Here is a 24,723-nt window from a genome sequence, read left to right on the forward strand (position 1 = left end):
TGCTTGGCCTCTGATAAGCTGTAGAATTTTCCACAGGTCAACTTTGAGACATCTGGGCATCACACATTTTTCTATCAAGCTGCTCACCTGTGGAACTTGTTAACACAATGGCTCCATGAGTTCTTGTCACTGTTCAGCTTCAGATGGGCACCAAAGTCTTTGCCATGGCATTCAGTGGTGTGGGATGAACATAAATGATTGATCTATTATTAATTTGTTTTGTGTGTTATTTGCATTTCAGTATGTTATTTCTAATTCCTTTTGTTACCAGTGTTTTTTGTAAAAACATCTAAATACATTTGAACTCAAATTTGTTTTATTCTTCATCCTTATCTTGCATCATTTCCTGCATCATATTAGCTGCTGAAGTGACTGTTGGGCCAATTTGTGTCATTTTGGTGCCTGCATATACAGAATTATACAGAATACAAACAACTGGAGGGGTTACTGGGGACATATAGAAAGTCAGTCTGCAAATTATATTTGGTTTACATCACTTTTGCTTGTATTATTCTATTTGTGATTATACTGCCTGAGTGAGATAAAGGTTATCACTAGGTGACTACTGACAGCATGGAGCTATCATATTTTTTTGTGCATTTCTCCTGGCTTTGTCAGTCGTATGGAATTTAGGTGGGAGGAAGGGCTCAGTAATATCTAAGTGTTATACTATTTGACTGACTCGGGTCTTCTCCTTACTGATGATGAATTTGTGTTACATAACAGCTGCACAATGTAATATAATGGATGCCTACTCAACAGGTCACGTGCAGCAATTATCACCTGTGTCTCAACATGCACACCTTTGCAGTAATGAAAGGAAGGTCCTTATCACATTAGCAGTACGTGCAATTACAATATAGCAGTGAGTCATTATCATTTTTCTGAGAAAAGTCTCAGCTGCTGTCACTGTTATTCACATACGTACAAGTCGTTATCACTCTGATGAATGCACAAGCCAGGTTGTGTTTTTTTTCTCTGCTTGGAGACATTGCAAGCAACCACCCTCATTCTTCTTCAACTGCCTACCCTCCTAAACCCCTGATTTTTTTCTTGCTATATATATATATATATATATATATATATATATATACATACATACACACATTTGTACATATGTGTGTATATGGATATACATGTATGTATGTACATAATGTACTTGCACATATATACATTGGTCACAAGCATGTGTGTATATATATATACACACAATTTTGGTGATTGTGCGTATCTCAATATTTTCCTGAAGGGGTCATTTGGGTGAATGTTTCACTTAGGAACATGTGTATAACATGTAGTAATGAAGATGTTGGTAGGGAAATAATGGAGACTCTTCAGCTCAGTCCCATAGTGCTGCTGTCTTAGGTAAGCATGGCCTTGCCGGTGCCACTGTGATGCAGTGTTTCCACCTGGGAAAGGACACATGCAAAAAGACAGAGCCTGGGTCAGTCTGGGTCTTTTCACATGTTGTCTTGGTGTAGCTCTCCACTCAGTCCCCCCCCCCTTCAGGTGTGGTCAATGTATGTAGGTGAGGGTAGTAAATGTATGAAGATGAGGGCAGCAATTAGTGAGTTTGATGCACAGGGTCGGCGGATCTACAATCTGCCATAACATCATCACCGTGGAAGATGTTCATCTGTTCAGAGGGGATGGCGTTCACCTAACTGAGGAGGGAATTGCATTGTTCTTGACCGACCTCCACAATGGCGTGAGGAGAGCAGGATTGCCAACATGCAGCTTGTGAGAAGAATGGAAAATACCCACGACCAAGTAGGACCAGTATAGTAAGTAAAACACTATTATGAAATATGTTGTGTAAAATATATTTCTCTGAGTTTGGCAAATAACTGTGGTAAGGAGCTGGCGAGGATGCTGAGAAAGAACTGTTTTAGGAGAGTGCTACCACGTACAATGTAATATGTCAGTGACCATCCTACAATACTTCATTTTTTTAGTCTGCTTTTATCAGGCATGTGTAGAGTTAGATGACAGGAAGGGCTTACAAATACAGAAATTGATCCCTTAAGTCCACTGCTGAATGGACACATGTAAGGGGAAAAGGCATAGGTAAGGCAGACTGCTGACACAGAAGGAGGTTGTGAGACTGCAGTGTAATCGGCTGTCTGAGTGAGTAGCCAGCACAGTTATCAGACCGATGAGATGGCCTTGCCTACCACTGTCCCATGCCTGTCCTGGGTTCATTAGTGGAGTGGTGGTCCTTACCTTGCTTTTTCTCTTTAAATGTACCCATTCAGCAGTATGTTGGCTACACCAAGAATGCGTATATTCACAATCATGTGTCTACATGGTAAAACAACTGCTTCTGAATGCTGTACACATGTATATATATCAGTTTTGTTAGGACTTAGGTTATGGAAATTTATGATTTTTTCATATTTTGGTAAATAACTTTGTACGGGAGCATGTCAGTGTGCCAAGTAATACTTCATTTTGAAGACAATAATGATAGTTCCAACATGGTAAACAAACTGCCTGTATGTTGCACACGTGCAGATATCCAAGTTTGTTTTGGACTTGGGTTATGGAAGTTATGATTTTTTTTTCATATTTTGGTAAATGACTTTGTAAGGGAGCATCTGAATGTGCCAAGTAATACCTCATTTTGAAGACAGTATTGCTGGTTCCAACATGGTAAAATAACTGTGCCTGTATGTTGGACACATGTGCAGATATCAAAGTTGATTGGAATTAGGTTATGGAAACTATTATTTTCATATTTTGGTAAATAACTTTGCAAGGGAGCATGTCAGTGTGCCAATTAATACCTCATTTTGAAGATAGTGTTACTCCTTACAACATGGTAAAAGAACTGTGTCTGTGCACTGTACACATGTACGGATATCACAGTTTGTTTAGTCTTGTACGATTATGAAAATTATACATTTACAATACTTCTCATTATTATACTCGTATCTTTGCAAGGGAACATGGTGATCACACAAATGATGCATCATTTTGAAGCTGACATTCAGTTGTACAACTTCTACACTGATATGCAGGCTCTGTCTGTTACAGGTGATGAGATATTATGCTTTGTTTATTTAACAATTATGATAAATAATATATTAATCATATTTATGTGAATATCTCAAGAAAGGAGCATCCCACAGTAATGGTTAATGTATCATTTTAAAGATGACATTCATATTAACACATTAAATTCAAATTGTATGGGTCTGCATGGTACACTGACCAAGATATTGTGCTTTGCTTTTCCAAAAAGGTAAAAAATATGCACAATATCAGCCTTCCTTGCCAAATATTTAATAATGACTTTGATATGCAATATCAACATTTACACTGTTGGAAAGGGCAATGTCTGCTGAACAACTTTCGCGTTTACATTTTTAGTCTAGCTCTTACAGTTAAAGAGTTATGAACATTTGTTTTCTGTATGGTGTTACAAATGGATTTTCTGAAAATGAGCTCAGGCTGCACTGTTGTTCCTATGGTGGAATTAAGCAGGCAGCTTTTCCTGAGGTGCTCCAGAGTGAATGAGTTAAGCAGTCCCATATGTTGTTGATATTTTAGCATATGGAATTGACAGTTTAAAGCCCTGATTGCTAAGGGTGCAGAAGTATAAACCTTTTTACCCCATCAATTCAGCGCCCTGGAGTCTCCATCAGAAGGGGTAGGATTTTTAGCAGTAGAAGCCTAAATGCCATTGGGCCCCTGAGAAATGGTTTCAGGGTCTGCAACAGGATTTTTGAAAAGGAATTTGTGGGACTCAGGAACCCTGTAGTACCTATCTGGATTGCTAGGGGCTGGAGGCAAGGAATCAGGGGCCATACTGGATTCCGAAAACATATCAACAATATCTAGTACAGGAGGTATAGCCAAAGGCCTATGCTGAGGAAGAAGAAGAAAATCCCTAAGCCTCTTTTTGGATTCAGAGAAATCCTGACTTTCCCAGTGGAAATGCTCCCTTAAGGTATGTAAAGTTTCCCCAAAAGAGAAATCCTCAGGCGGAGAAGCAGAGGGAATGGAATCCTCTGCATGAGAGTCCTCATAAGTAGGTATGGACAAATCCAGATCATTAGAAGAGTCAGAAAGAAACAGAGTTCTGTTCAGAAGATTCATAGTCCAATTCAATCCTAGGCCTCTTGGAGGGGGGGGGGGGTTGACTACCCAATTAAATCTTCAGCCATTTTGATCATTTGTTTTTTAGGCATAGGGGCCTGAACATGTGGCCTAGGCGTCGGGTTTTTTAGACATAGATCAAGATTTAGGCCTTAGCATTGACGTTGGAGTCGGTTTAATATGAAAGTCTGTAAGCCTGAATACACCCTCAGAAGCTGGTGCCTGCTCTGCGGCTCCGGATCCATCCAAGGTAGAGACATCCGTGGGTTCCATATGTGAAGCATCTCGCGGCATACCGGACTCCGAATGGGTCTCAGTAGAGGCCTGCGAATCAGAAGTAGCAGGTATCAGGGGCTGCGAAAGCACCTCACTGAGTACTGGCAAACTGGCGACTGGCTTAGGAGAAGCGTCGTCGGCAGTTTTGGACCTCAACGGCCTGTCTCTGTCTTTTTCTTTGCGATTTTTCAGTATTCCCGTAGTCGGATGGCTAACCAACGTCATTTCTTGATAATTAAACAGAGAACCGAAATATTTTGAAGCAAAAATGTACCGACAACAAATAGTGCACTGATTAAATAAAGCACAAAATCGACAGCAAGGTACGTCATGGTCAGGGCCTAGGCAAGGAATACAGTACAAATGAAAATCCTTATGAGGTATTTGCTTCCCACAAGTAATACAATTATTAACTTTTACTGACATCGGTAAGGAGCAAGAAAAAGTTTCCCCAATGGGGGGGACTTAGCTTTAAGTTGAAGACTTCGGTTCTAAATCTCAAAAATGAAATTTTCAGGAGTCCGCCGACTGGCACTTGTGAACTGCTTCTGCTTTGGGCACTGCCCGGCAAGAAAAGACTGATGTAATGGCGTCGGCTACATGTTTTATACCCCTGATGACCTGATGTCATGGAAGAAGGGACAGCAACCGACGCAGGACCCAAGACATTGTTAATCAGGCCAACTGAGGGCAACCTACCAGCAGATTACCCAAATGTAATGACTGCAACAGTGAAACACGATAAACATCTTGGGAGGAGGAACGTCCAGCAGAGCCCTCTAGAAGCCATGAAGGATGGCCCTAGCAAAATCAGCTCTAGTGATTCCATCAAACTTGTAGTGCTTGGTAAATGTATGCACAGAAGTCCAGTAAGCTGCCTCAAGAAAAGAGTTAGCATCCAAACCCTTGAAAAAAGCACCAGAAGAAGCCACACACGTTGTAGAATGAGCTTTAACAGAATAAAGAAGACTCTTACCATGAAAATAACAAAAAAGAAATAGCTTTTGAGATCCAAAAAGAAATAGTTTGCTTGGATACAACTAATTCCAAGAACCTGAGATAAGAAACCAAGAGCTGATCAGATTTCCTAACAGTCTTAGTCTTATCCAAATAAAATTGGAGTGATCTGTGCACATCCAACATGTGCAGCACATTTTCACTGGCAGACTGCAGAAAAGGAAAAAAAGTGAGCAAATCAACATAGTGATTTAAGGGACAACTCATTCACCACCTTGCGCATAAAAGGAGGATTAGTATGCAAGCACACCCTGTCTTTATGAAACACTAAAAGAGGAGGACAAGCCATAAGGAATTGAAGCTTAAATACCCACCTGGCAGAAGTAAGGGCTAACAAAAAAAAAAAAAAAAAACGGTCTTCCAAGAGCAATGTTGCAAGAAAGCTGAAGCTGCAGGCTCAAAAGGAGCCAGAGTCAATTTTTCCAAAACAAAATTAAGATCCGAGGGAGGAGGAACAGGCTTCTTGGGAGGCCTAATATGAAGGATCATCATCATCATCTTTCGGCTTTTACCGTTAGGGGTTGCTACAGCGGATCATCTCTTTCCATTTCTTCCTATCCTCTGCATCTTGCTCAGTCACACCAACCGCCTGCATGTCCTCTCTCACCACGTCCATAAACCTTATCTTAGGCCTTCCTCTTTTCCTCTTACCTGGCAGCTCCATCCTTAGCATCTTTTTCCCAATATAGCCATCATCCCTCCTCAGCACATGTCCAAACCAACGCAATCTCGTCTCTCTTGCTTTGTCTCCAAATTGTCCAACATGAGCTGACCCTCTAATATACTGATTCCTAATCCTATCTATCCTAGTCACACAGAGTGCAAATCTTAACATCTTTAACTCTGCCACATCCAGCTCTGACTCCTGCCTTTTTGTCAATGCCACTGTCTCCAACCCATATAACATAGCTGGTCTCACTGTCTTGTAGACCTTCCCTTTCACTCTTACTGGTACCAGTCGGTCACAAATCACTCCTGACACTTCTCCACCCATTCTACCCTGCCTGTACTCTCTTCTTCACCTCTCTTCCACATTTACCATTACTCTGAACTGTTGATCCCAAGTACTTAAACTTGTCCATCTTTACCAACTCTACTCCCTGCATCCTCACCATTCCTCTACCCTCCCTCTCATTTACACACATATATTCTGTCTTAGCCCTGCTGACCTTCATTCCTCTGCTCTCTAGAGCATATCTCCACCTCTCTAGAGTCTCCTCAACCTGATTCCTACACTCTCACTACAGATCACAATGTCATCTGCAAACATCATAGTCCACGGGGCCTCCTGTCTGATCTCATCTGTCAACCTGTCCATCACCACTGCAAATAAGAAAGGACTCAGAGCTGATCCTTGATGTAATCCCACCTCCACCTTAAACGGATCTGTCACTCCCACTGCAGTCCTCACCACTGTCACACTACCCTCGTACATATCCTGTACCACTCTTACATACTTCTCTGCCACTCCAGACTTCCTTATACAATACCACAACTCTTCTCTAGGCACCCTGTCATATGCTTTCGCCAAGTCTACAAAGACACAATGCAACTCCTTCTGACCTTCTCTGTATTTCTCCAACAACACTCTCAGAGCAAACATCGCATCTGTAGTGCTCTTTCCTGGCATGAAACCATACTGCTGATCACTAATCATCACCTCCCTTCTTAACCTAGCTTCTACTACTCTCTCCCATAACTTCAAGCTGTGACTGATCAATTTTATCCCTCTGTAGTTAGTGCAGCTCTGCACATCACCCTTATTCTTAAAGATAGGTACCAAAACATGTTTTCTCCACTCCTCAGGCATCCTCTGACTTTCCAAAATTTCATTAAACAATCTAGTTAAAAATTCCACTGCCATTTCTCCTAAGCACCACCATGCTTCCATTGGGATGTCATCTGGGCCAACAGCCTTTCCATTCTTCATCCTCTTCATAGCTGTCCTTACTTCCCCCTTGCTAATCTGTTTCACTTCCTGATTCACTATCCCCACATCATCCAACCTTCTCTCTCTCTCATTCTCTTCATTCATCAGTCTCTCAATACTCTTTACATCTACTCAACACACTTTCCTCTCTTGTGAGTACCTTTCCCTCACTATCCTTTATCACCCTCTCTTCTGAGTACCTTTCCCTCACTATCCTTTATCACCCTTACTTGCTGCACATCTTTCCCAGCTCTGTCCCTCTGTCTAGCCAATCGGTACAGGTCCTTTTCTCCCTCTATGCCTTTTACAAATTGTTTAGCCTCAAATCTAGAAGATAAAGGCAGACCAAGCAGAGACCGTGGATACCTGGGTCTTAACAGAATAAGCACAGATAAGAAAACCAAATTAACATCCACAGAAAGTGGATCCAGTTTATGAGAAAAGACACCAAACAGAAAACATGTTCTGTTTGGATAAGTAGGATTTCTTGCCTCCTATAGGACCCTAAGCACGTCCAAAAAAGATGTCTATCTGGAATCAAAATCCTATAACCCACAGTATCAGATAAGCAGTGGACAGGTGGGGGGGATGGATGAGAGATCCCTTGTCTTGTGTGAGTAGGTCCACCCTTTGAGGTAACTTGTGATGAGTGCCCTTGGCCAAATACAGAAAAAAAGGGAACTAATGCTGTTTTGGCCAACAGGGAGTCAACAATAAGACTTTGGTAACATCCTGCTGAATTTTGAATACGACTTTTGGAATGAGGGAAGGGGAGGGAAGGCATACAGAACATCACCTTTCGTGGAAAAAAAAAAAAAGGAGCATCCACCTTCTACAACAGAGGACCTGGGACTCTGGCAGAAAATAGAGGAAGTTGTCTGTTCAGAGGGGAGACCAACAGATCTACTTGAGGAGCATCTCACTGCTGGACAATGTCCAGAAACACATTCCTGTGTCCATTTGTGGGATGGAGTTAAGGACTTGCTCAGATTGTCTGCCACAATGTTTTGACCTGAGGAAATGTAAACTCCTTGAAGAATCACTTTATACTGGAGAGTAAAATCCACACCCGTAGTGCCAATTGGAAAAGATGATAAGACCCCCCCAATTGTTTACATACCACATCACTAAGGTATTATCTGTAAATACCTTGAGAGGTCTTGGAGATAAAAAGACAATCTGAAGCATCAGCAGAAAAGCTTGCATCTCTGACACTGATGTGCGCTCTCTGCTGAAGAAGCGACCACAACCCCTACAACTATAGGGAGCGAAAAGCTGCTCCCCATCCCACGCCTGAAGCATCTGTGAATAGCTCCTGAGAGGGAAGAGGGGGCTGAAAAGAGAGGCCTCAATTTACAGAGAACTGCTGGATCCACCAATGAAATTCCTTCTTGATACAAGGTCAAAGAACTACAAATTCTAGAAGATGTGCAGGTTGAAGCTAAACTGACTTCAGAAATCATGGAAACTTTCTCATGGAGTTTCACCAGAGGGAGCATAGGGATGGTGGATGCCATGAATCCCATAGCTCTCACAAATTCCCTGGCTGAAATACAGTCCACAGGAAGAAGAGTTTGAAAAAGAAATGAGTGTCAAAGGCTTGGGAGGAGGCAGGTATGCCAGCATAGGCACCATCTGAATTCTGCACCCCAGAAACACATGGTCCTGATAAGGAGTTAGAAAATATTTTTGAAATGTATTTGGAAGCCCAGGCTTTGCAGAAGAGGAAATGGCAAATGAAGATTTCATAACAGGATCTCTGGAGAGGATGCCTGAAACAGGTAGTCATCCAAATAAGGAAATACTTGGATCTCCTGAATCCTGCAAAAAAAACAACCACAGTAGAGAGGCATTTGGTGAATACTCTTGGGGCAGTAGAAAGGCTAAAAGGCAAAGCAGAGAACTGAAGCCACGATGCAAGAGAGAAAAGTAAAACCTTGCTGAAAAGGGGATGGATCGGGATATACAGATAAGCATCCTTGAGATCCAAAGACACCATATAAGCCTGAGAAAGCAAAAGAGGGAACACAGTCTGAAGGGACAACATTCGAAAGGAGGACACCTTCAGAAAAATTTTTCTGAGAGAGAAGTCTAGAAATGTTTTCCAAATACCCTTTTTTCTTATTACTAGAAACATCCTGGAGTAACCCCCCCCCCCCCAATTTGGGACACAGGTATCTCTTGACTAGCATCCTGAGTGAAAAGGTCCCAACGCACCTCTTGAAAGGAGGAGAGTTGCTCCTTAAGGGGCTGAGGAATAACCACAAAAAGGGGGAAGGGATTTCCAAACCATGAAATACCCCTGGAGAATAATGGACAGAACCCAGGAATCCTGAGTAATCTGTAGCCAAACAGGAAGAGAGAAAGAGAGGCGAAGAGAAAGAGGAAAGTGGTTACGAAGAACAGGATAGTCGCAAAGCACCTGGTTTATTTGGAAAAGGAGACTACTGAGGCAGAGAACTCTGAGTAGCCTTAGCAGGAGGAGCCCACTTGCCATCATTTTTGCTCTTGGGAAGAGGGCAAGATTGCCTGCGAACAAAGGCTGGCTTACTGGTGTAGTTTCTCTGAAATTTAGGCACAGGAGAAACAAACACATGTTTAAGTTCCTGTAAAGCCTTACCCTTTCCGAAGGGAAATAATATCAGCAGCAATTTCTCCAAACTAGTGTTTATTATCAAAAGGGGCATCCATCAAACTGGCCTTAATATCATCAAGCAAAGGTTGAAGCCAAAGCCAAGAATACCTCATCACATACCGAAAAGCAGCAGCCCTAGAGGAAGCATCTGCTGCATCATAACACTTGATGGAATGACGAGCCACCTGGAAGGAAGTCCCTAACAAGGAAAGAGCAGAAGTTTTACTCTCAGAGTCTGGAAGATCTGAAATAACCTGATAAACCTATGACAGGAGAGCCAACAAATACCTAGACATATGGGTTTGATAATTAACAGCCCTAAAAGCCAAAGTGGCACAAGCCTTTCCATGGTCCAGCTATCTTTATCAGAGGGCAGTAACTTGGGAGAAGGAAGCAACTGAGAGAGCTTGTCAGAAGCTACAGACACTACTGAGGGATCAGCAAAAAGACACTTGTACAAACATTTACAGTTCTCAGACAACCTATAAAATCTATCCGGTTTCTTGGGAGCAGGGGGCTGAGAGGCTGCAGCCTTAGAAGCATTTCAGCGAATGCTTTTTAATTGGACCCGTTTAATCAAAATGGTGAAATCCCAAATATACAGGGAAAAAAATCACTGGGCAGTTTTTGGGACTTTGTCATTTCCTCCACTGTGTTGCGATCTCGGAGTTGGTATATTTAAGTAGAGGGGGATGTGGGAGGCATAGCCCCCCACTTTATTTTGTGTTTTAGGAAGATTCATCTGCAGCAACTCATAGTAACTTTTATGCACCTTTGACACCTGAGCACAATTCCATTTAAATTAATCCATCATCCCGGAGATAGTGTCCCCAAAAGAAATATCTTCAAAGGGAGTATCATGACTGGGAGATTACTCTTCCTCTGATCCATAGTCCAAAGGAAAGAGAATTTGAGAAGAGTAAGCAAGGGATTACTCATCTGAATCCAGCTTCTCCTCAGAGGAATCCTGTTCCCTGTGTTTTTAGGGACGTACAGGACCAAGGAGATGCGGGAACAGAAACTACCTGAGGTTTTAGTGTCAAAGCACTAAACAAACCCCGAGCGAAGGCCTGCCATTCACTTTGTGCATCCTTAGGAGTAAGTGACATATGTTTAATCTTTTGTTTTTCTTCAGTCGGATATCAGCCTTATAAAATTTGGAAGGATCTGTCCCAGGCCGGCATTCAGTGATGGTAGTAGGGACTACTTCTCAGACTAAAATTTGAGGCACACCCCTAGGCCCCTAGAAGATAATCAGCCGTGGTTCCTCCTGAATGTCTGAAGAGGGCGTCTGCAAAACCTCCTCAGATGTGCTTAAAGTCAGATCTCTACCAACCTCCAACCCGGTTGCAGCAGAGGCATCCAGCGACAAAGCCTGGTGAACCTGCGGACATTCACTCATCTCAGGAGACATGTCTAGTGGAGTCTGAACATCGGAAGATTCAGGCCTAGGTTTCTTGGCCTTCTTTACTGACAGCTGTCCCTCAGAGTGAGAAGTACCTTCCACAGTGTCTTTCACAAGAAGCTTAAAACACTGATTTTCAAGATAAAGCTCCAAAGAAAATAGTCTACTATGAATTGCTTTTGGTACAAAACCCTGAAAAATGGAGCAGGATATATAATTGCGAGAAACACCTAAGCAAAAGAGACCCTGGCCACGGCGATCTTTATGAGGAATCTGTCTCCCATACTGGCAATTACCTTTCTTGGATGACATCAAACCCCACAAGCAACAATTAAAAATAAGTAAAAACAACCCCAGTGGGGTACTTATCTGCGATGGCTAAGTGAACCAGCAACAGAAAGGGTGTTCAGACCAATGATCAAACAATGGCATTCGGACTGGCAGCAAAGAAGTTTTTTTTTTGCTTACTGAAACTGAACTAGAACTTTTTCTTTTTTGGCTGTTAAAAAAACAAAAAAATTATTATTTGTACTATTTGTATAAATGTTTCTTTGTTTCTGTCCTTGTTATTGTCTCGGAGCTTTTCTCCTCGGGCCTCTACTGAAAATGGACATATATCCAGTTAGACTAGCCCGGTCAACAAATGTAAAATAAAATAAAATAAATAAATAAATAAAGATGGTATGTCCGGGCATCAGCTTTATGCCCTATGCTATGAAAAGAGCATGTATGTGACGTACAGCATACCTTAAAGCAACCCACAGGCTTTTGTATACTGGCCAAATGTCAGGTCGCCCTTAGCAGGTGATCCCTAATGTTATAAATATTGCAACAGTTAAATGGAAAGACATAGTATTGCTGCAAGTAGTCCCTGGCACTGGCAAATGACTACACTGTTGACTCAGCTACAAACCAGTCAACTAGATAGTGGGATTCTCACATCCCTTGTAGATGCAGGTGAGCTGCTATAACTGTCATGCACCTGGTGAACATACAGGGGGCTATGGTGAGACTGAACGGCAAGGACCTGAACTGAAGCAACAGCTGCTCAAGGGACAAGTAGCGCATTTGTCACCACCAGAAGCCAGTCATGGGAAAAATGAGGAGTGGCAACGTGGAGAAAGAAACCCAAACACAGCAAACTACCCTCACTACTCTACACATTTCTATTGAAAATCAAATTGAACATGTCTCACTTTATACCATAAGTTGACTGTACAAGTTATATCACACAAATAAAATCCCTTTCAGCTGCCTGGATGCAGTTATCTCAGCTTAAGTTGATAAATCAAGTTCCTATATCTCACAGGAATATCAGCTCTCTGTAAAGTACTCCTAGTACCACACATTACCCACTGCACCTGCATGTTATATGTATATGCAGCTTATTTAAGTACTTCCCTAGCATGATATTTCAGGGAACATAAAAAAAGTCATATATGTACACCATCTTAAATTTGGGACAGCCCTCAGACATATACCAAGAATGATGGCACTAATTTAAAAAAAGTTAAGCCATTCTACGGCCTAATTGTTTTTAATCACTATTTTGTTATCACTTAAAAAGGAAAATAGTAGACCTGTCCTCGTCACCAATGCAAATTCACTGTAGAGACCTTTTAGATTAAGTAACAATCTCTAATCCAAACTGAATTATTAAAAGGGGTACTGCCAGTAGGATTCAATAATGGAAAAACAAAATATCACTTACCTTTCCTTATGCATTTAAAATCATAAGGAATCCAGCTCTTAAGAAGCCAGCATGAACCACTACAACTCAACTAATTTGATGTCTGGTCTTTGATTCTTACCTCAAGAATCCCAGAAATTGAGACTAATGTCAAAACCTAATACACAGAGATCATGACTGACTGCTACATACCACATTTCTAAGCAACTGGAATAACTATTTAAAGAGAAAACATATTTGACATTAAGCTAACCCAATCTGCAATGCTCTAAGTTGTATTGAGAGAATAACAATATTTATTAAGACAGTTTGTCTATTGAGGTCAGCCGCAGTAAATAATTACAGCCCTCAGTTCAAATTTTCTCATTAAGCAAAACACAGGGAAGCAAACTCCAAGATGGCCACAGCAGTCCACATTGTTTACAGTACACAAAGAGAAAGAGGAGACAACTTGATGAATTACCTCTGTGGAGCTAGCTGCACATTGTAATCCTTTTCATACTGTAAACAGAAATAGCGCAATCCTGCTTGATTAGTCTATGCATCACAAAATGCTCCATGACTCAGCTCAAGTGGATTTCAGTTTCACATACTAAACTCCTTCACTTGTGCACAAGTACATTAGCTTTAGTTCTTTCTGTTCAAAGCAGAGATTTTACTTCTTGAAAAACAGCAAAGCTGCAATGAAAGGGACTACCATCATACGAATGACAACTGTAGTGCATGAAGCACCATGATTACAATCAAAATCTGGAAAAAAGACAAACCTGTAAAGCGCTATTATAGTGACAGACCCAACCAAAACAGCACTTTCACAGAGGTATGCAACAATTGTTACAGACCCCTAAGTGCTGTTTACTGTTAGGTCTCATGCAAGAACATTCCTTTGCTCTCAACTGTCTCTGAATATCTTACCTCATTTTATTTTGTCCATTTAGCTTTATAGATGTCAATCTGTAACTAACTTATTTAACTAAATTAGAGCAATATTCCTCCTCTCTCACCCAATCACAGAATTAAGTATGTGCATGTTGCCTGTGCGACAGCTATGGCTTTCAAAGCTAGTAAATCACTTGGAGCCTTTTTCCCTGTTACTGGAAGTACATGGAATAAATAAAACTCTATGCACTACAAAGAATTATGATTAGGTCTCACTGATCCTAACCAATTATGTGCTCTCCTCACGGATGCCAAGATTCATCTCAAGACTATTTCTTTGCATCCCTGTCTCAAACACATAATATGGTTATGATAGCAGATTCATATAAACAAGGCTAATATTTATCATTTTCAGATAGTCAACTTTGACATCTGTATTAACTTACAATTAACTTGCAGAATTACAGAACTCATCTGCTCTTTGCAACGTCAATGCACAAGCACCTTAAGTCAACTATAAAAAAAAAATGAACTAACTAGTAGCCATAAACCTAATAAGATTTGTAAGATGATAATTACTAATGCAAAGCTTTTAAACACCATACAATCCTTGCAGACATTTGGGAACAGAGACATTACATTCAATGAAGTTGTATATAACCATAAAACCAATTCTTAAACTAAACTATTCAAGTAATTAATTTAGCATTGCAACACAAACTCACTGCATTAAAAAAATATATGTTAGACAAAAAAGGTCTCACCTCAACAAAATGCCTTACCAGTATAGTGGATTTGTGCCTAAACACAGCATCTTTTTCATTACTTGTTCCTTGTCCCTTCTGTCTTCAGGACTGTTAGTTCATTCATGGGAATCAGATGACTAAAAGCACACAACTTCAATGCTTCTTCCTGATTTGAGGTCAAAACTATCTGCACATTAGCCGCTATATATAGTCATGGGGGTACTGCAGAAAGTACTTAATGCACTTCAAAGCTTTACCTGGGGGCATAACATCATCTTTGATGCATCAAGGTAGTTGCCAATTTGGATTCGGTGTTTTATAGCTTTCAGCTCTTCTCCTTTGTGTTTTTTTAAGTACTACAGGGAGGAAGCTCCTGCTACTGCTAAAGTAGTGAGCGCCCTGTGGAACAGGAAAACTAGAAGGCCCTTAAAGTTATAGCTCTACTTTTCAGTGTCCTTCATCTAAAACAGCAGTGATCTTTACTCTTATATACCCAATGCACTATACTCCAAGAGAAAAGGTATTGAAAATGAAAATCTTCTGATGGGATTTGCCTGCTACAAGCACACAGTGTGGGCTACTATTCCTTTTCTACCCAGTCACCGTGACATATTCAGTGTGAGAAAACCAGCCTAGATGAGGGGCATCCAAAGATCAGGAAATATGAGTGGTCAATCAAATATTCAACCATACTGAATTTCCATATATGATGTCTACTACTACAGCAGAGATCCCTATAATAAAGATCAGGAGTTTACTACTGCACCTACTACTTTGTATTGCTTTTTCTACTCAGCCTTCAGCTTATTTGGTATTAATTGATATGGATGCAACAAAATGGTGTTATTTAATGCAATATTCCTTACAGCACTATTAAGACAATTCAAGCTTTAAAGTACAAATGGTTCAGAGCCATATTCAAATGTAGGAAAAATATATTACAAAGTGATGGGAAAGTAGAACTGTGCAAACGAGGACTGCATTTTCCTTAAATATATGCTGGGTATGCAAATTGCCATGCTTCCAGCTAAATGGACATTCAATTAATTATTGCAGCAAAAGGCTTAAATGTCTCAACTTTATTGAAAATCTTGAAACTTGCAGAAGAATGATTGTAAAATATGACAGAGGTTAGATCAGAATTTAAACTTTAACAAAAAACATCAACTGCTCCTTAAAGATAATCTGCTGGGGAAACCACAACGATTTTAAATTATCACACTGAGATTTTAAAGTGCTACACTCAGGCTCACTCTGCTCCCCTACCCTGCCCCCAAATCCCACCCATCCCCAATACCTCTAACATTATACCCCATAAGCCGCAACTAAATACTAAACTAACCAATCACAGCACCATTACATCATCTCCTCCACTCCCCTCCCACCACAACTCACTCACTATAACTCCACTATCTTCATACTCTTACTCAACATACAAACTACACCATTTACAACTGACACCCTCGGTCAAAACCCTAGCGTACCCTAACAAGAACCAATACTACAGAAGTAAAATTAATAATTATAACAATGTTATGCAAAACAGGCTAGCATTCCACCAACTATCAAAGACACTCAACTCTAAACAATCTCCCACTTGCCTATCCAAACGTCATACACATACTATACAAACATTTTCATAGCAGCACAACTCTAAGAAACCACTATACAACTATTCACATATAGATATGTACAGCCATTCACATCTCTACACTTACTGCAAAAAAACAAAACACACCCCAAACTTCCATACCCACACCAACATAAAGCAATACAACTAAAGTAAAGTGGTGACATACACCCACACCCCAGGCCACAAACCCCCACAACAAGCACCTCAAACCCCACACAATAATCCCAGCAACCCCACAACTAAACTACAATGAAGTAATTCAGACTTACTGCTCATCAACATGAACATAAGTATCTTAAACAAAATATATGAGATGCATTAAATACATGAGATGCATACAAACTTCTCTCTCTCTCAACACACCTGACATAGTAATCTTAATTAACAGAGAGCTGGCTAAAGCCCCATATAAAATATACAATTCTGACATTAGGTTACAACATACACAGGCTTGACAGATTGCAAAAATGTGGAGGAGGCTTAGCCATAGTATACAAAAATACACTAAACTATCTTGCCTAGATCTACTTCCACCAGGCCTCAACAACACAGAAATATTGATTTAGAGACTCAGATTTAACCACAACAAACATATCATAAAAACCATATACATCCCCCTAGGTAATGACCCATCAATTATTAAGAACCTACTTCACTGGTCATCCACGACTTTTAGCCAAGAAACTATCATAATGGGAGACATAAATCCAGATTGGCTCGTATGCACCTTCAACTCCCCCTCTACCTTTATAAATCTGCATGGTTTCACCCACACAATACACTCACCAACCAGGATAGACAAACACAGCAAATCTAAGTCCATACTTGATTGGACCCTAACCAACAAGCACTCAATGTTCTATGATTCCGGCTGCCTCACAGACAGCCTCAGTGACCATCTCCCAGATTAAGCCCCAATAAATATCCCTCCTACAAACTAATTTGCAACAAAAACATTTTACTCAACCGATATTTCCAAACTACTATTACGACAGTGCACTGGTCTCCAATAAAAAATCACCAGCTAGATTCTGTCATCCAATACTTTAATAACAAATTCCTTGACATCTGTCACACTGCCAGACCAGCTATCTGGAATTTTGTAAACAATATTATGTCATTTGTGAATACTAATATGATTTATATGATATAAACTTCTAGACGTCGTCATAGACTACCTTAAATTCGACAAACACCTAGCACAAGTCATCAAGAAAACCAACATAAAACTAGGCTCACTTCACAAAGTTAAGTCATTCCTAATAAACTAAACTAGACAATCCATCGCAAGGACATACCTACTATTCACTAAACTTTGTTCCCCTCATACTCGCAAATTTGAAAAAAAAAAAAAAACAGATCTAGCTAAACTAGAGAACTGTTGCAGCAAAACTGCCAAATTTGCCACTAACTCCCCATTCAGATCCAATCACTGTACCTCACTTCAACTAAAATGGCTAGAGCTACCTAACTTACTATCCCTTAATCAAATAATTACCCACACCATAATATACCAGCCTGAGAAATCTGGTTCAAACATACTGCAAAATCTGGTTCAAACATACTGCAATAACAGAAATCCAAGATATTCAAATCACAAAATCAAACAATTTCTTTGGAGTCTCACTATATGCTAACAAAATTGCCAAAATATGTAATACCATACCTCAACAAATCATAAATACCAGAAACCCAACCACCTTCAAATATCTCCTGAAACAACATCTTTCCAAGAATTGGTTCTGCCCATGCTTAGCTCCTGAATGAGCATGACACCTCCCCTACTCCCTAGCCTTCATCCCTTCTAGGAAAGTACAGTTTTGTACCTACCATAAATGTAGATGTTCGAGGATCCACATTGCTGCAGTCCTAACTATTGGGTAGTCCGCTGTCCAGTCGGCCCGAATACCAAAGTATAAGGCTGACGTCGGTCACGGCGCATTAGACTGACGTCAGTACGTCAGGGTACTAATGCGCATGACCGACGTCATATCCTCAGTCTTTTCTTGCCCCAGATGTCAGAAGACCCTAAAAAGACAAGGCCAAAACCAAAACACACCAAACATACCTGCACCAAAAGCATATACAAAGGAACCAGAATATAATCTCACCTACACAACCACCCCTAAACACAGAGGGGAAGGAGGGAGGGTAAATTGGACTGCAGCAATGTGGATCCTCGAACATCTACATTTATGGTAGGTACAAAACTGTACTATGTTCTTCATTCCACATTGCTGCAGTCCTAACTATTGGGTAGAATCCCAAAGCAGAGGTAAGGGAGGCTGGCAAATCATAAGGAAGCAGGAGCTGATAACATGCCTTGCAAAATAGCTGTGGCAAAACCAGCCCTAGACTTAGAGTAGAGAGGAAGGTGGTAATGCTTAGAGAAAGTATGCACTGAACTCCAAGTAGCTGCCTCCAAAATATCCTTAGTTGCCATCCCCTTAGAAATGCTGTTGAAGTGGCAGTAGCCCTAGTGGAATGAGGCCTAATCCCAGCTGGAATCTCTTTGCCATGATGGGAATAACAAAATGCAATGCAAAACCCAATCCACCTAGAAATAGTTTGTTTTGACACAGGCTTGCCCTGAACTCAAAGCAAAAGAAACAAACAACTGCTGAGACTTTCTAAAATCCTTAGTCCTGCTTAAATAATAACGCAATTGCCTGTGTACATCTAAAGTGTGCAAAATCTTTTCCCCTTTATTTTGGGGATCTGCATAGAAAGTAGGCAAATGAATAGCTTGGTTTAAAGCCACACCAGAAACCACCTTAGGCATAAAGGAAGGATTAGTGCGTAATGATACCCTATCCTTATGAAAAATCAAAAAAGGCTCAACCGCCATAAGGGCCTGTAACTCAGAAACCCTTCTTGCAGAAGTAATGGCCAACAAAAAAACAGTCTTCCATGACAAGTATTTCAGGTCAGCAGTAGCTGCAGGCTCAAAAGGTTGTAGAGTAAGTTTCTCCAACACAAAATTGAGATCCCAAGCAGGAGTAGGAGCTCTACGTGGGGGTCTTATATTCTTTGCCCCCCTAAGAAATTGCTTGAATAAAGAATGTGAAAACAATGGTGGGTCACAATCATAGTGAGCTGAAATTGCTGCAGCATGAATCTTAATGGAAGAGAAAGACAAACCTTTGTCCAATAACTCAGTAAGATATTGAAGAGCCACACTCAAATTAGGCTTCGAAATCTCCAAATTCTGTGCTGCAGTCCAAAATAAAAATCTCTTCCATTTTTCTGCATACACTTTCCGTGTACTAGGTCTTCTGGCTTCCATAATCACATTTAAAACCTGTTGAGGAAGTTGAGACCTGCTGTCTTTCAAAACAGAATATGCCAGGCTGTTAGATGAAGAGTTTGAAGCTTGACATTGAGCAGATGACCGTCCCTCTGAGACAATAGGTGTGGAATCAAGGGTAAAGGCCATGGAGGCTTCTTTACCAGACTCCTCAGTAATGGGTACCAGTGCTGCCGAGGCCAATCTGGAGCTATTAAAATCATCCTTGGTTTGTCTTGTCTGACCTTTAGAAGCACCTTTGGGAGAAGAGGCAGAGGTGGAAAAGCATACACATGAAGATTTTTCCAACTGAAAGAAAGAGCATCCACTTTCCAAGCTGTGTGATGAAATTCCTTCGTGCAAAACTTTGGCAGCTGGTGGTTTAGTGGAGAAGCGAACAGATCTATGTCTGGAGTTCCCCATGACACTGTCAATTTTTGAAATACATGAAGATCCAGTTTCCACTCGTGGGGATCCATGATTTGTCTGCTTAACACATCTGCTAAGGAGTTCTGTGCTCGGCAGAAACCTTGCTTGAAGAGTTAGTTGCAAGCTGAGCAGTCTCCCATAAAATCATTGCTTGCCTGCACAATGGGTAAGAATGTGTTCCCCTTGTTTGTTGATGTACCACATGACAGTTGTGTTGTCTGTTAGAATCAACACCTGCCCTGGAAGAAGTAACTCCTTGAAAGCCATTAATGCAAACTGGACTGATAACATCTCTTTCATGTTGATATGTAGATGCTGTAGTCTGGCAGGCCACTTGTCTTGTATCCACTTTCCATCTAGATGAGCTCCCCAAGCAATGTCTGAGGCATCTGTCGTTAGAATCTGACTTGCCTCTGGCCGGGTCACAGAGAGTCCCTTGTTTAGGTGACTCCTGAGCCCACCACAAAAATTCCTTTTGAATGCAAGGTATTATTTGAATGACAGTGTCCAAATCCTGGCAGTGCTGTGTCCATAGATTTTTGAGATACCATTGTAGCTTCCTCATATGCAGTTTGGCATTGGAAAGCACCAGAATACAAGATGCCATGAACCCTAAGGCTTGAAGGACTGTCCTTGCAGTCAGCCCGGACTGAAGAGATAATTGATGGAAGTAACTGGAAAGATTCTTTTGTTTGTCCGGGGTTAGAAAGGCCATCTGGGCTGCTGTATTCAGTCTCACACCCAGAAAGCACATGTCTTGAGAGGGTACTAGACTGGACTTTATTTCGTTCACAGAATACCCTAGGCATCTTAGCACTGCTATGACATATTCCAAATGCTGTAGAAGGTCTTCCTTTTCTTGAGCCAGAATCAGGCAGTCGTCCAAGTAAGGATAGATTTGAATTCCTTTTAGCCTGAAGTAAGCTATCACTGGAGCCAGAACCTTTGTGAATACTCTGGGCAGTAGATAAGCCAAAGGGCAATGCAGAGAACTGATAATGAGAATTTCCAGCCAGCAGATACTTTCTGCAACTTAGTCTTATAGGCACATGAAGGTAAGCTTCCTTGAGATCTAAAGTTACCATCCAGTGATCTTTGCCCAGTAGAGGTAAAAGCTGTTGTAACGTCAACATTTTGAACTTTGGAATGTCCAGATAAGTGTTGAGGATAGATAAATCCAAAATTGGTCTCCACGTGTTCCCCTTCTTTGGTACTAGGAACAGGCGAGAATAAAATCCTAGGCCCCTTTCTGGCACAGGAACTGACTGAATGGCTCCTATTTGGAGTAACAGAGAAATTTGTCTGCGAGCCTCTGTTCTTTGTAGAGGAGGAATGTCTGGCATGCCTTTGAAAGGAGGCAAGGTATGGAAATAAAACCTGTAACCGTGGTGAATGATATCCAGAACCCATTTGTCTCGGGTAATTAAATCCCAATTTTCTTTGAAAAGAGACAGTCTTCCTCCTAGAGGTGCCGCCAGGCAGAAGGAACTGGCAGCTGAAAAGGCAGGTCATTGGGTCTGCTTACGAAAGGACTGACCCCTGCCCTCACCAGAAGTCTGAGCAGGTGAACTCCCTGTCCTAGGCCTAAAAGAACCTTGAGCTCTGCCCCTACCACGTCTAGACCTACCCCTAGACTGGGAATCATAAGCAGGATAAGTCCACCCCTTAGTAGGCCAATTTCTACTAAACTGGAGGCTGCACCTGCAAAAATCCTTAACAGTTTGCATAGACTTAGCCTTGTCCTCCATTTTCTTTAAAACTGCTTCCACAGGCGAACCAAACAACACATCAGACTGTAAAGGAGCATCCAAAATCCTTGTCTTAACATGCTCAGCTAAGTTCTGATCTCTCAACCAGGCGTGCCTACGAAGAACAGAACCAGTGGCAGCCACCCTGGAGGAGGCCTGCACAGCATCAAAACCACATTGCAAGGAATGTTTACCCACTTGTTCAGACACATGAACTAAATCCTGCAACTCCTTACACTCAATACCTTCCGCCAGAGCATCCACCTTAGATTTCAACTGTGAAAGAAGATAATTCTGATATTTTAACATGTGAAACTGACAATTCAACGCCCTCATGGCTAAAGTGGAAGAAGTATACACTTTCTTTCCCCATCTATCCAAAGCCCTTGCCTCTTTATCAGGAGGGACAGGATTTTTAACAACTGAGGCCTTCACACCTTTAGGCCCCTGAGAGACAGTTTCCGGGTCTGCCCTAGGGCTCTTAAAAAGATAGTTATGAGCGTCAGGCACCCTATAATACCTATCCGGTTTAACTGGGGCAGGAGGCAACGAATCAGGATTCAGGGAAGCCTCTGCAAAAACATCTTCCACCACATTCAAAACAGGAGGTATAGCTAAAGGCCTATGCTGGGGTAAAAACAAGAATTCCCTAAGCCTTTTCCTGGAATCAGAGAAATCTTGCCCTTCCCATTTAAAATGCTCCCTCATGGAATGCAGAGTCTCTGAAAATGAAAAATCCTCAGGAGGAGAAGCTGAAGGAGTAGAATCATCCACATCAGAATCAGAATAAGGAGGGTACTCCTGCAAGTCTTCAGCCGAAGACTCAGAAGCCTCGAGCATTGCTCAAAACTCTCAAACTCAGGTTCCACCCTAGGCCTCTTATCAGGAGGGGCATAGAACCCCTTATCATAGTAATCAAATCCTCTGCCATTTTAAGCATATGTTTCTTAGGCAAAGACCCAGAGGCACTAGGAGAAACCCCACTGAAGCAAAACTTGGCCTGCCCCTCAAAGAAGCCTTGGAAACAGAAGGGAGGCTCTAACCACCTTAGGAAGAGAAGGAAGAACAGCCACCTGAGAAGCCCCTCAGCCTGGCCTACTTCCTGAGAGGATACATCCTGTAACAGTAAAGTCTCTCCCTGAGACTCCAAAGAAACACCTGGCAAAACCTCCGGCTCCACTGAGCCTCTAAAGAACCGGCGTCTGGGACTGTCGGTTCGTCCACTCTAGGCTTTGCTGCTTTGTCCTTGCGCTTTTTAGCGAAGCCGCATCGGAGCATGCGACGGCATTTTATAATTACAACGCTTCCCAAACACTAACCTGGCACAGTCTAACCTTCTCTTAATAGTGCGTTTGTTAAATCTAGCACAAGAGCGGCATCCAACAACGTCGTGCTTAGGCCCTAAACAAGGTATACACAAAGTATGGTAATCCCTATGAGGTATCTGTTTCCCACAAGAAATACAGTTATTCACTTTTTCTGACATCCGGTTAAATACTGAGCCAAGAAAAAACCAAAATATTCCCCAACGGGGTACTTAGCCAACTTTGATTCGGTCTGAAACTCTGACTTCAGAAACTTTCAGAACGCCAACCTGCACTCGCAAAATTGCTTCTGCATCGGACCATGCGGCAAAAAAGACTGAGGATATGACGTCGGTCATGCGCATTAGTACCCTGACGTACTGACGTCAGTCTAATGCGCCGTGACCGACGTCAGCCTTATACTTTGGTATTCGGGCCGACTGGACAGCGGACTACCCAATAGTTAGGACTGCAGCAATGTGGAATGAAGAACATCTATAGTACTTCCATGAAAAGAAACAACATCCAGACATTTTTTCTTTCTCCTCCTCCCTTCTGTTCTTTTTTTGTACATGAACCTTCTTAAAACTTTTGTACATATATTTTTCTACTAGTTAATTCACTGTATGCCATCTTTAAGCACAACTTCTAGTTAGTTTTTTCCTATGCAACTATTAATCAATATCAAAATGTTGTGCTGTATTGCTGTCTGTTGAACTGTACATCTCTGGACCTTTATTATTACTCTTGGAACTTTATTGTATTGCAATCTTTTGGAATTCTATCTATCTTGATCTTTGTATTGTTCTTGGAGCTTTCCTAACCAGGCCTCCACTGAAAATGGACTTCTAGTCCAGTCAGACACTCCTGGTAAACAAACATCAGATAAATATACTATAAATATATAGTTCTGAAAAAGCTTCAGATCAGTTAATTCCATGCATTCATTAATTCTGCAAGTCTTACCCACTTCTTCAGTGTTCTCCTAAAGCAGGTTTAGTCATTCTGCAAAATGGCTTCCAATGCACATATCAAAAAGAAAACAATGACTGTCATTTTCAAGGTGTATCTAAAGTTTTTTTTTCAGAACAAGACAATGGATTCTAGATTTAACAAAGAAAAAATGTTGAAAAAAAAACTAAGTACTATATGTTAAAACCTTGAAGTAATAATAAAAATCAGTTAATGACTTGAAAACAAAATCTGGAACACCAACCTGACAATCACTTTTCGAGCAGTCCTGAAGTAGTTTATTACTAAGATCAGATTTGGTCTTTAAATGATCATCTTCAGACATTAATACAGGCACAGGAGACTTGCTAATAATAATAAAACAAAAAAAAGCTACATCATTTAGAGTCTAACCATGGATTAAAAGTCAGGTCATCTCAATACACAAAAATCACAAAGCTTGTACAAGCACTTACACAGCATAAATAAAGTGAAACCTGCTACAAAGTTATTTTTTGTGCAGTTTAAGCAGTCACTTCACTTATTTAACATCAGCATAGATCAAATCATGTCCACAGACACACACACACTTGTGCTATATGTACACACACGTATGAAACACAAAGGTCTGGTGTAGGATACACAAAACTCTCTGTATAGTACATCTAGAGAATGAGTTGCAAAATAAGGGGT

The 24,723-nt window shown here is 41.1% G+C and overlaps 1 protein-coding gene across 4 annotated transcripts in view; it reads right to left on the bottom strand.

Annotated features, from left to right (window-relative positions):
* CCHR1.PART1H18orf54 (chromosome chr1.part1 C18orf54 homolog) overlaps positions 1 to 24,723 on the bottom strand; it is an 821,260-nt gene that overhangs the window by 437,474 nt on the left and 359,063 nt on the right. For all 4 annotated transcript variants that reach the window (XM_044075106.1, XM_044075115.1, XM_044075097.1 and 1 more), the window contains one exon: positions 24,296 to 24,398. In XM_044075106.1, coding sequence (XP_043931041.1) covers positions 24,296 to 24,398 — 103 coding nt within the window. The remainder of the gene's footprint in view (positions 1 to 24,295; positions 24,399 to 24,723) is intronic.

This window comes from Protopterus annectens, chromosome 1.part1, assembly GCF_019279795.1.
Source record: "Protopterus annectens isolate FY-2018-M chromosome 1.part1, PAN1.0, whole genome shotgun sequence".
In the NCBI taxonomy this organism is placed as follows: Eukaryota; Metazoa; Chordata; order Ceratodontiformes; family Protopteridae; genus Protopterus; species Protopterus annectens.